Raw genomic sequence first — 12,880 nt, 5'->3', positions numbered from 1 at the left:
ATCAACAGCTGTTTGGAATATCGATGATTATGACCGTTTTGTGGTTAGTAGTTATGTTGCGTAAATAGATATTGAAAGGATGTACCAGTTTAATTGATTAAAGGCCAAAAAAAGCTTTAAAGAGGCCTATTTACTTTTCTTTCTCTCTAGCTTCTTTTTTTCTTTACGGTGAGTGGATATATTGGAAAAAAAAGCAAATTATGAATGAAAAAGAAATAGTGCGCATGTTCTTTTAAACTTATGTTGGAAAATATAAAAAATAACATTTCTTCCTTAAATTCATTCTTATAAATTTTGAATGTGTTTCGTATATATGCCATAAATTAAATAAATCGGGTTTAGAAAATTAGAATAAAATAATTTTACTAAGCTGTAAGAAAAGATACATTAATTTTTGTATTTATGCATATTATTAATTTTTAGAGGTACGTGAATGTGATGTATGTTTGATTTACTCCTTTCTGGCGGACCATTATCTACTTATTTACAGAAAAAAGCATCTTAAAAAAACAACAACGCTTAGCAGACGTATATTTATTGCGTAGCTTTGTTTTATCGGAACACGTTGAGTAAATACAAAAACGGATGCACAAATGGTGTCGTGAACAGGCGCTTCTGCTGTTCTGTGTGCTAGACATTTCGAGCTTGAATCACAGATGTGTGTTTCTTCACACTATCTCTGAACCGAACACAGATAATATCGTCTCCACAATCTATTTCAATACCTTTCTCTGTCTCTTACTAAACAAGCTTTATTGGACAAGTCAAGCCGACTAAAATAAACAGGAGACACAATCGCTTAAAGAAAAGAAATCGTAGCGTATTGAGGGTCATTATATATATATATAAAAAAAGATTCCACAAAAATTGCATTATAAAGGTAAATTTTCCTTTTTTAAAAAAAGATTTTAATCAACAGCGTTCCATTTCTTAATTTAATCGACATATGCATTACGTCTCATTCATTTCAAATGATTACAACGCTTTTATAGCGTTGAACATGATAACAAGAGATTTCTTTATAAAAGAATTGATGCTTTCCGAAAGCCACGGATCATTAGTAATATATAGTAAATAGCGATTACAATATTAGCACTTTTATCGCAAAAAAGGTTAAAATATCGTCCATTGTTAGATTATTAACATATGAACATCAGCATGCATTTTATTTGGCAATTATTTCAGGCTTTTGATGGCCCTTTTTTCAAATTAGAAACCCTGACATATTTTGAATATATAAAATAAGAAAGTACAATTCGAAATTAATCTTGCAGTGATCATTATTTCAGGTTTTTGATGACATTTTTTTTTTCAAAATCAGAAACCGCGATTGATATTTTGTATTTATAAAAACAAATTTGATTGGAAATTATTTTTTCAGCAATCTTTCTTTATGAAGTAGAACAAATTAATGAATCCTTATAATAATAAAATGAGCTTCTAAAATTATGTGGAAATCAAATGAAATTGTAATAAAATCATGCTGCTAAAACTGGTGAAAACAATTTGCAATTTTAATTTTATTACATTTTATTGGAATAAATGTTAATAATGCCGACAAATACGTTTTCAGAGAGAGTTTCTTTTTGACAGTTTCTTAAGAATAGTTGTAACTAAAATCAAACTGAATTCGAAATTTGAAATGAATGCCATTCTATTATTTTTATTTATGAATTTAGATGCGATAAAGGAGCAGAACAGCTTTTATCTACATCTTTTGTGAAAAAAAAATTTAGATGCTTTTAAAATGAGCATCACAAAATTTAAACATTGTTTTAATTAATATAAGTAATATAAAACGTGCACAGCATGACTTTTCAATAAATTACTTTTGAACAAAAGTTGCATTGTCAAATCAAAATCAAATATCCTTAACTGAAGCATTCTTAACTAAAAACATTCATTAACTGAAGAATAAGAAAATTAACAAATTAAAATACACACTGTTGCGAAAGCAATCTTATGTTGCAGCTGTTTAATTCAATCATTGCTAGATTCCACCACTGTCGTTTGCTCATAAAATATTCAGACATCTCAGTATTGTTATTTTGTATGCTGTTTCGCAATATTTTTGTTTAAAAATTCTGATCAAATTTTGTAACTTTCATAATTTGTTAACAAATTACGAATTTAAAATAAAAGTGTCTGATCAAAATCATTTAAACTTGCTACTTGAAATAAGTGCATAGTTGATATAGTTCATAGAATACGAACAATCATAAAAATTAAATTTATCAGAAATAATTTCATGTTGAATCGATTTAAATGAGAATGAACCAAGCATTTTATTTGGATAAAAGAACTAATACAATATTTATCCTCAGCCCTGAACCTTTAAAAATGTAATATAAAAAATGCTTGTGTATTATAAACCAAGCATTGTGAATATAATTCTTAAGAAAATACCTTGTTTGAACTTAATTAACAAACTGTAACAAATAAAACTATTGTGGATTTATGAACAAGTATTTTCCAATTTTATGCATTATCCTGAGTAAGAGGGCTTAAGTTCATCAACAACTAAAATGACAGTAATCAAAATAAATCTTTAAATTTTAAAAAAAAGTTTGAAGGCTTAAATATTTTTTGAAGCATAACTTCGTTCCATAAAGAACAAAAATAGAAAATATGTTTGATTTATATATATGCATATGTAACCAGCAAAATATATCGATGTGACCCGTGGGTCATATGTGTGTCTGGCGAAGACTTTGGTTGTTTGGTTTTTTTTCCTTGTTATTTTATTAAGTTTTGTTTTTGGTCTTGTGTATGTTCGAAAATCATTTTTATCATCCAACGAGAAAAGATAGACATTTCCATTTGGAAATTTTAAATGCAGCAGGCTACTTGAGAAGATGAAAATGTGTTGTCTGCAGGAAACATAAAAGAATAAGGGTTAAATACGAATGTACAAAATGCGACGTCGGATCAATGTGTGGATACTTGTGTTATGATTTACCATACACAGCTAAACTATAAATTTTCTTATTGATATTCCTCTTAATAGAAAGTTTTTATTTATACATAGAGTATTTATGTTACTTACATATTATTTGTTTAATTTTTAAATACTATCCAAATACATGTATTATAATTATCAAATTATAGTGTTTTAACAATATATATTGGAAATAAGAATATATATTTAAAAAATGTTCCGATTCGTTTTGGAGTGAACAAAGTAATAGTAATTGGATTGTGTACTATATTATAATTTGTTAATACGCCGCCGACAAGATCCATATTGCACAAAAAAGTAATCAATCCCCAGCGATCGCTATTGCTGGTCGCTCCCGCGAAGTGCTTCAACTTAGAGCAGTTTTCAGTTAAAGGGTTAAAGAGTAAACTTCTATCCGTGCTTCCAAATATATTATTAGGCATAACAAAAATGTACAATATTAAAGAATTTAATAATAATACACAGGTGATTAATTTGAGACATTTATTTGAAAATTAAAATCTTAAAAGCGCTTTTCTAACTCCATTTAATAGATACAAACCAGTTTTTTCTAATTAATCTTTTCGAAGCGAGCTATTTGAGAATTTTTATGACTTCAGATATTTTCCAAGTTATCCTATAGTGACATTATCAAGAATTTAAGGAGATTAAATTTTGATATTTTTGCTTTAAGCATCGATATATGAAACCCCACCAATAAAGAATTATACTCAACATACCCTAAAAAATTAGCAATCCCAGTACAATGTCGTTAATAGCTAAGTATGTTAAGCATATAATAATGGTTGCTTATATAAAGAGCTGCCTGTCATGACCTAAGAATGACACGTTTTGCCACTCTGTGTTAGATAGGTAAAAGAACGGCAAACTTAGATAGTCTTATATTAGTTATAATACTCCTATATTTTCTAGTGTTACAAAATACAATAGAAATTTTCTATAATTCGAAAATGGGATTACCAGATATTCCACCTGGGCTCTGTACAGTGTTCCTTGGTCAAAGCTGAGCATCATATCCACCAGAGCTCTCTTTTTCGGGTCCTTCGGATAGATAGGGTTGGAAGGCGCGTATTTATTCACCAAATATGTCATGATAGCTCGACTGGAATAAAATAATTCATTCTGAAAAATATGTGAAGTTGGAAAAGGAAGTTAACACAAGAAGAAATCAGATTACGTACAATATTCGACATTTTAAACCTACAGTAGATCAGTGATCGACCGTCTTTACTATCAGCTTTCAGGAAAGTAGTATAATATGAATATTATTTATGCACATTTAATAGTTTGGGATTTATTTTTTTTATATTCATATTTGAAACGTTTCCTACACTTCGAGAATTTTTCTTGGAGAGGCTGTCATTTTATTTTGAAATAACATGGATTATTTTATTATTTTTATTTTAAAACAATAATTTCTTTATTTGTAAAGTTACAGATAAGAAATAATTTCCATTTTATTTTAGACCAGATAATTCTTACTTTATCAATTATAAGCACGAAGAGAATCTGAATTTCTATGCATGTGGAATTGGAAATCTTTAAGCTGGTGGAAACTTTTTTATGATTACCAATTCGAAAAGTTATTCACAAATATTTAAAAATATCAACTCACTCATGAATATAATAATGGTTTTTAAAAATAGATGTGTTTCCGATTTTTGGCCGAGTGTAGAATATACAGTTTGCACAGTCAAAGTTAACTTAATACAGCGCCATCGGCTCATGTTTATATTCATAGGCAGTGCCAACATACTATTCAAAGGCCACGCGCATTTCATATTTCGGGGAAAAGACGTCACATAGACTTATATAACAGTTATATGTTAAATGACGACGCAGTTGTGTTCGTCGTCTGACTATGATATTGCGTAAAATGAGTTTACTGAGCTTATCGCAGCTGTTAGAAGAAGAATATCAACAGAAAAAGAAAAGAAAATTTAAGAAAATGATAATTGAGGATACTTAGATGAACAATGATTTTTAAAAGTAACAACTTACACGAATTCAAATTGATTTACACTACTAAAATTTATTTAATATTTTACACTGTTTTAAAGTTTAGATCATGCTCGAATTTAGGGAAGCATTATGATGACTTAAAAAAGCTAACATAACGGTAATGGTGCTCACTTATTATAATCATATTATTTAGAATCATTAAGATTTTTTTTATTATTATTTTTAAAATTTTATAAGAACAATCATCACAAGAGCTTCACAGACTTTATTATTCGTAAATCAGCGCTTTTTAAATTTAAAGTTGCATGCTTTATATATAGATAATTTATTCAAAATTCAATACTTAGAATTTCACTTCGCATCTCACAACATTAGGGTTTGTTTTGTTTTTTCTTCCTTTATATCCGGATATTTTTTTCGGTATCATCAAATTAACGCATTTGATAATAACTAAAGTCTATAAACTGAACTCGAATTTTGAATATTGCAGCAGAGATCACAATTCAGGGTTATTCTAGGCATTTCTACCGTTGCGTGAGCTATTCCATTTGCTTCCAACTTGATGTGCGTACGGCACATAGTTGGAACGCTCACCAGAGATGAAAAGGCGACATTCTACACATGACCTTAGAAATTCAAAGCAGATGTTTATACATAAGACAGAGCTTCAAAGGACATATGTAAAAATTTTGAATCAAATAAAAGAATTAGATCATGAATAAGGTAACGTGATTGATACATTCTTCTGATCAGTTATGTCATGCAGAACATTAAAAATAATTGCGAATCTATCCCTCAAGCAACCTTTACATCAGTCGGTTTATTTTGTATTTTTAAGAAGAAAAATTGAATTTGATTTTTTTTTATTGTTAATCTTTGTTTCTGATTTTGCAAATAATTTAAAAATAGATTTAATAATAAAAGATAGATTTAAAAATTAAATTTATAAAAAGTATATTATAATATTAAAGTTAGAATCATTTTATTCAAAATTTAACTTCATCTCGGCTTCAAGAATTTGGCTGCTACTGGTGAAATTCTTTTTTACAAAAATTTTATTAATATCGCTCGTAGTTATATAAATATATTTTAGATGTATTTTAGGAATAAGATACGATAGGATAAGATAGATAGGATCGGGAGAAGGGTATAAAGGGATGTTAATCTCGAGAAAAGAGGAGTATTGCGTTTTGCGAAGACAGTATACTAGTGCTTTTATTTTATTCTTTTAAAACAAAATATGACGCACGGTGCAAAAGAAAAGAGAAATAATTACCCTTGTCATTTCAGAGCAGTTATGTTTCATAACTCAATATAATATTTCTTAATATTTTCTCTGAGTTCAAAACTAATTCCGTCATATTTAATGTATCGTAGCTTAAATATTTCTTCATAAAATACCAAGAATGGTTTGATTAGTTATTTTTTCAAGAAATATAATATTTAATTAACCTTGTTTTGGACAATTTAAAATAAGGCCTTTAGCAACACACTTTTAAATGTTACAACTGTCCAAATAAATATTCGACGATTTCATTTCACTCCATTCAAATCTATAATAAAATGTACAGTAAAAATGAATTCATCTCCTAGATGTAACATGGTTACGACAAATGAATAAAAAATTATTTTCCAATTTATTCTATGAAGATTTGTTAGAGTAATATGTAGCCACATACAGAGATAAAAGTAAATAATAATACCGTATATCTCTTTTGATATCTAGCCAACTACTGTTTTGGTAATTTTAAATCTGTATTTGGTAATGAATTTCTCCTTCTGTTAGTAAACCTCAATTGTCTCAATTCGATTTTAATTATTGGTTTCAATTTGATTGCTCATTATGTATTTATGAGATTGAAAGCTTATTTATGCTGGATTGTAGCAGAGATCCATCAGCTGAGGTCTGCTAATATTTTCGCCATGTTTTTCTTGTAAATAGGATGACTAGAGTAATTTTGTTTGGATTTTAACTGGCTCTGAATATATTGTTAGAAATCTAAGAATCTAGGAAGAGTTTGTAAACGGCCCATCTAGTTCAAAGGAGGTCGAAATGGTGGTGGAAGTGGGGGGGGGGGTGAAATTTTCATTTCGCTATAACTTTCTTAACATTGAAGAAATCTACGTATTTTCTTTTAAATAATAATAACTCTACAATATTTTTAATATCTCAAGGATTTTTTTGTATCAATTTATCCATTCTATTGCTTATTTAATCATATTTATTTTACTTCTCGGTATTTATGTTTGACAGAATTCATTATCTTTTAAAGCTCAGCTTTTTTTATTCCAAGCTTGTTCCTTGTCTGATTTTTTTTTCTGTTAGTGGATCATTTTTTGCTTCAGACATATATATATTATTTCTTAAGCATTGTACCAATGTCCATGAGATTTTCTACTACATTAAAAGACATCTTTGATAATCAGTTCTGAGATATTATTAATAGATTAACAGTCAATTGACGGTTGTTATCCTGTTCTTCTAATAATCATAAGAAATAATCATTCGTGCATAATATAATGTTTGACAGACAAATAAAATCTATTGTAAAGTTGTGAGAACATTGCATTTCAGAATTTTTGTTCTTAAATATATTTCAAGTCCTGTCTTAGTTTTCAAAGCAACTCCCCGTTTGATCTTTGATTTGTCAGGGGCTTGTTTGTTTTATCTTACTTTTCAAAGCAATGATAGTTTATTTACTTGCTCAAGAATTTTGTATTTTGGTCTAGTTAACAGGAATCAGACTTGATTTTTTTCAGAAATTTTTTTTAATCATCAAAATTTAGGTATCGTATTTATTTCATAACTATTATACTTTTTAATGTGCTTCAATGATTCAATTCTTTATTCGAATCAACTTTAAAAAGGCCTTACGGCTCGTTGGAAGATAGCTTTTCACTATAAATTGATAATACTGAATATTATTCCCTTATTTGAAGCAATAGTTTGCATAAATCTCGTCAAAGCTGCTTTAAATATTAACTTTTACATTATGACAATAATTTTTAATATCCTTTAAATAACTTTCCTTCCCAAGAAAATCACACGCAAATTCCAAACAAATTAATATTAGATTTATGTGAAGAAATCTTCCGCCATTAATTATCAATGTTTCCTAATTTAAGAATAATTATTACGTAGATATTTTAATTTATTCATGTTTTATTCTTATTTTGTATTAAATGTCAAGTTCGCTATTTATTTAATACAATAAAAAAACTGTTTACTTACCTTTCCCACAAATAGAAGCCGTCGTCATCTATCGTGGGCACGCATGACCTTGGATTTATCTTTAAAAAAAAAGAGAAAAATTAATTAGTAAACTTTATTTGAAATAACGAAAACGCAAATTAAATTTGAAAATATTATTTCCATTTACGTCATATTTACAGACATTCTTAAATATTGATTTCATTTGAAGTCTTCAGCGTTATGAAGTGTTTCTTTTTATCGTCAGAAACTTTGCAAAGAAAACATTTCCCGCTGGTTTCGTAGCATGCATCATTTTTTAAAATTTCAAAATAATGGGCTTAACTATACAAATGACTGCTTGAAAAAAAATGAAATGATCTTTTAAATAATAAAAATTATCATTATGTAATCTAGGATTTAAATCTGTTGAAAGAATAAATCTTTGCTTTTCAATTTCTCTCCCATTAAAAAAATTCGTCCTTCATCTAGACCTTCAAAGTGAAGCAATTTTCAATTGGCTTTAGAGTGATTAAAACATTCGCAATATATAAAAGTGGGATGGTTTGCCGCAGTTTTAGCATTAAATGCATTTTGTCTACAGAAGACAGATATTAAAATATAATTATTTTTAAAAAATGATATTTCAGCTCTTAGCTTTGTATAATTTTTTTCTGATTTATAGAATGCAAAACTCTAAGTACATGATTATAAAAACTAATCATTTTCGGGATTTAATTGCATTATGTGTAATCTAAGTAAATAATTCCTTTTATGAAAAGAGAAAGAAGAAATTTATTTAATAACAAACACGAAAGATTGAATTATGAAAACATTTATATTTACAAATTAGTACCATTAAGATCGAAACTAATCAAAATCTGAGTGAAAACTATTTTTTGAATTTCTATTTCTAACGATAAATATAGATGTGTGGTTCGACAGGCTAAACCATATCAATTACAGCTACCAAATTTGGCTCATAAATGCCATTTAGGTTTAAAATATTCACCTAAAAGTGTGTGTTTATTAAAAAAATTAATTAAAAATTAATCTAAATCTTGGTGATTTTCCTTCCAAAATATTAATGTAACTTCCAAAAATATTAATGCAAAAAAATGAATTTTAAATTTCAAATTAAAAAAAATTATCTTTTTAATAATGTTAAATCAATAATATTGAAATTTTTTTTCAGGATTTTGTCCTTGTTTAAAGAATATTTTTTTGCCTAATTCCCAACAACAGATTATATTGCTACCCTGACAATCTAATCGTTTTTTGATTATTTCATCAAATATGTATTTAATCGCAAAGTTTTCTTTCATTGTTGAAAGTTAAGGACGAAGGATTTTGTTTAATATCTGCGTAGCTTACAAGACAAATAAGAAAAGTGAAGTTACCACGAAAATTACATGAAAAGATCATTTACTGTTTTAATGGGACTATGATATTATAGGACTAATATACATAAGGAACAGACGTAAGATTAGTAAAATAGCACGACTTTAATACACGATAATTTGACCGAATCATGAAACTATATCTAAGCAAATTAATTGAAACAAATACATCTAATATCCCAGTGAACCAGCTGATTGCTAAATGCGATGAATTATCAATATTTTGTGAATTTTCTCTAAAAAGCAATAATAATTAGAATTCATTTCCGTAAGTGAGTGCAAAATAAATGTACTTTATTCATATGATTATAGATAAATATTTAAAATGCTAACTAATATTTCAATATAAATTGAAAATAAGATGAATCTATAAATTTAATTCAAAAACTCTGTGGTAGATAATGTTATCATTTGCGGAATTCCATATGCCAATTTAATGCTGATTTTAACTGCCTGCTTTTTTTTTATTTACTTTCTCCAACAGTTAGAGCATTTTTAATTATTTGGACATTTTGATGCCTTTTACCTTTCAGAAGCTAAATGCGATTATTTTATGCTGTATTTTTCTCGTAAGCTACTGAGGATTATCTCAGTTTTAAACAATACAATTAATTCCTTCGGAAAACAAGAGTATAACAGAATGATAAGATCGTTTCCATATTGTTCATTAAATTACTGTCAATTAATTTTATTTGTATAGAAATTTAATTAATTTTTTACAAGCCCAAAATTAATTGAAAATTATGTAACTTCTTATTAGTTTCGATGTACGTAATCTGCGCTAATAATAAAGATAAATGTGTGTGTCTGTGTATTGGCATTCTACAGACCAGATCATTAACTTACAGTTATTAATTTCCGCACATTGCATATCTTGGAGATAGGGAAGGCACATCTCCGAGTGATTTGTTTTAAACTTTTAATTAACATTTTTATTAATTAATAAGTAAGCTGAATTTCAGTGTTCTCCGACGATAACTTTCGAAAATATTATCGCAATAAAGTAAATTTTATACGGTTTCAAACTATTAAAAAAAATGTAATGGTACCAATTTAATAATCTTGCGAATTTTTGCTGAATTTTGGCAATTTTTTTTAAAATATTTTTTTGGCTGATTTCCAACAACAGACTGCATTGCTGCTCTGAAGTTAAAACCATTTTCATTGTTCCTCCAACTATTTGACCACGTGATTTTTTTTTCCCATTGTTGAAAACAAAATTTCTGTTTTATATCTGTATAGTTTATATAACAAATAAAAAATGGTCACAATATCGTGGAATTTAGAAGATAGACGAACCGAATATTTACGTTTTTAATAGCGGCATGATATCATGGTCTCTTTCAGAAAGGTTCATTATGAAATAAACAGATATATGTAAGAGACAATTAAAATAATACGGCTTTAATGTCTGATAATTTGTCGGAAACATTAACATAGATGTAACTTCATCTACACGATTTAAAGAAATTTCAATATAACCAATATTTCCAGAGAAATAAGTTGGTTACAAAAGATGAATAGTTTTAAATAGAAAAAGGAAGGTTCACTCCACCCTATTGCGACTAATACTGAGTTATGAGAATTTGAATATTGCTATCTTATAAAAATGAACGATTTTAGACTATTCCATCTACCGTCTCAAACGCTAATCAGCGTCCATAGGCTGATTGGCCTAAGATTATGGAAATATTGATATAAAATCATTCATTCCTTGATTTTGTTTAGATTTCTGTTCTCGTCTGCTCATTTGACGAGATTGCTACCACTCCTGCAACTCTTTGATATCTCATGGTTTGTTTTTTCCTCTTTCAGTTGTTTTCAGCGATGGTATCAAAGCAACGCTTTAAATAATAATGTTTAACGCATTTGTTTAGTGAAATGTTCGTTTTCCCAGCAGTTATTAGTACTTTGAATCCAATTTTCGAATCAAACATTAATAATCAAAATCAATAATGAAATTTTCTTTGTTTAATTCGCTTGTGTCAGTTGTCAGTATATTTTAGTTAAGATCAGACCAAAAGAAAGCACTTCTTAAAATTTTCAGCGTGTTTATGATCATGATTGCTTTCTATCATTTAATTACGCAAAAAATAATGCACACTATCTTTAAAAAAATTTAACTGAAAGTAATATTAATTCTGTATTTTAACAGCAAAAACACAATTACAAGTTCTAATCAAAGAGCATGTTATTTGAAAAGAGGGAATAATTAAAAATTAGTCATATTTCTTGAATTTTTCAAATAAAAACAATAAATTATAGATTTAATAACGCAAGTGTTTTTGTTATAAATACAAAAATTTCTCTTAAAAATTTAAAGTAAAACTACTGGCTTACAAAATTCATTTCACAAAACAAATATTAAGAAACTTTTTTTTCTAATGGAAGCTTTTACTGCTTTTCTTTGATATTTATATGAGAATAGTACAAATTAAGGTATTACAAATATCTCCTGAACTATCAATGCCTTGAAAGGAATCTCAAATATCTCGCAAACGACAAACAGGTTTTCTAAAGTGTTTTCTTTTTAAAAAGAGATAATAACAAATTGTAGCGGTAAACATAATTGTAAGAACCTCTTGAAAAATATATTAGTCATTTGTATGAAATTCACACCTTCTACATTAAGGTCGATACCTTTTCTTAACTTTGCTTCGTTTTCCAGGGTTTCTCTTTCCTTTTTCGATGTTACACTAATCAAGGTCAACGACTTAGCTGAAATCAGGCAGACTTAATTTCTTAAAATTAATTAAAACAAAATCACTAAGCAGGAAGGGTTGAGAACCAGACTACGAAAGACTCATAGGGTGGAGTTCTGCAATATGAGAATTTGATATACATTTTTCTCAAAATTAAATTATTATTTTAATAATATCATAATAATAAAAGTATTTTATTTTGCATGGAAAGGTCTGTTTAACAAAGCCCTCGTTATCCATGAATTTTTAAAAACATTTTCAAATGCTTCTTGTTGAAATAATAACTGTAGATATACGTAGTCTAAATATCTGTATAGACTAATTCAAAAAAGAATGACGAGTTTTTTAATCATTGAAATCTACAACGAAAAGTTGAATTTCAGGATATCTTAAAGGATGTAAATGAAAGAAAGCAATCTTGATACACAAACGGAGATGAAAATTGCAAAGAAAATCTGAGATGATAGATTCGATTTAAATTGCATGAAACTGGGCTGGAGTAAATTTTACTGACATCTTATTTTAAGCTATCATGAAGATTATTTTGAAGCAGTCCTCGCAGTTTTGAACCTCAGATAAAGAAGACCTAAAGCAATTAGTAATAGAGGGACATTTGATTCCTGATGAGAAATTCTGGGAGTAACAGGCCAGCATAAAAATCGTATCT

General features: G+C 27.9%; 1 protein-coding gene across 1 annotated transcript in view; it reads right to left on the bottom strand.

Annotated features, from left to right (window-relative positions):
* LOC129963877 (glutathione S-transferase 1-like) overlaps positions 1–12,880 on the bottom strand; it is a 37,466-nt gene that overhangs the window by 17,066 nt on the left and 7,520 nt on the right. The window contains exons 2-3 of the mRNA XM_056078460.1: positions 8,154–8,212; positions 3,920–4,061 (exon numbers count right to left, since the gene is read on the bottom strand). Of these exons, the coding sequence (XP_055934435.1) occupies positions 3,920–4,061; positions 8,154–8,212 (201 nt within the window). The remainder of the gene's footprint in view (positions 1–3,919; positions 4,062–8,153; positions 8,213–12,880) is intronic.

The sequence above is a fragment of the Argiope bruennichi genome, chromosome 1, assembly GCF_947563725.1.
Source record: "Argiope bruennichi chromosome 1, qqArgBrue1.1, whole genome shotgun sequence".
Lineage (NCBI taxonomy): Eukaryota > Metazoa > Arthropoda > Arachnida > Araneae > Araneidae > Argiope > Argiope bruennichi.
The sequence above is the reverse complement of the archived record's forward strand: the minus strand, read 5'-3'. Positions and strand labels throughout refer to the sequence as shown.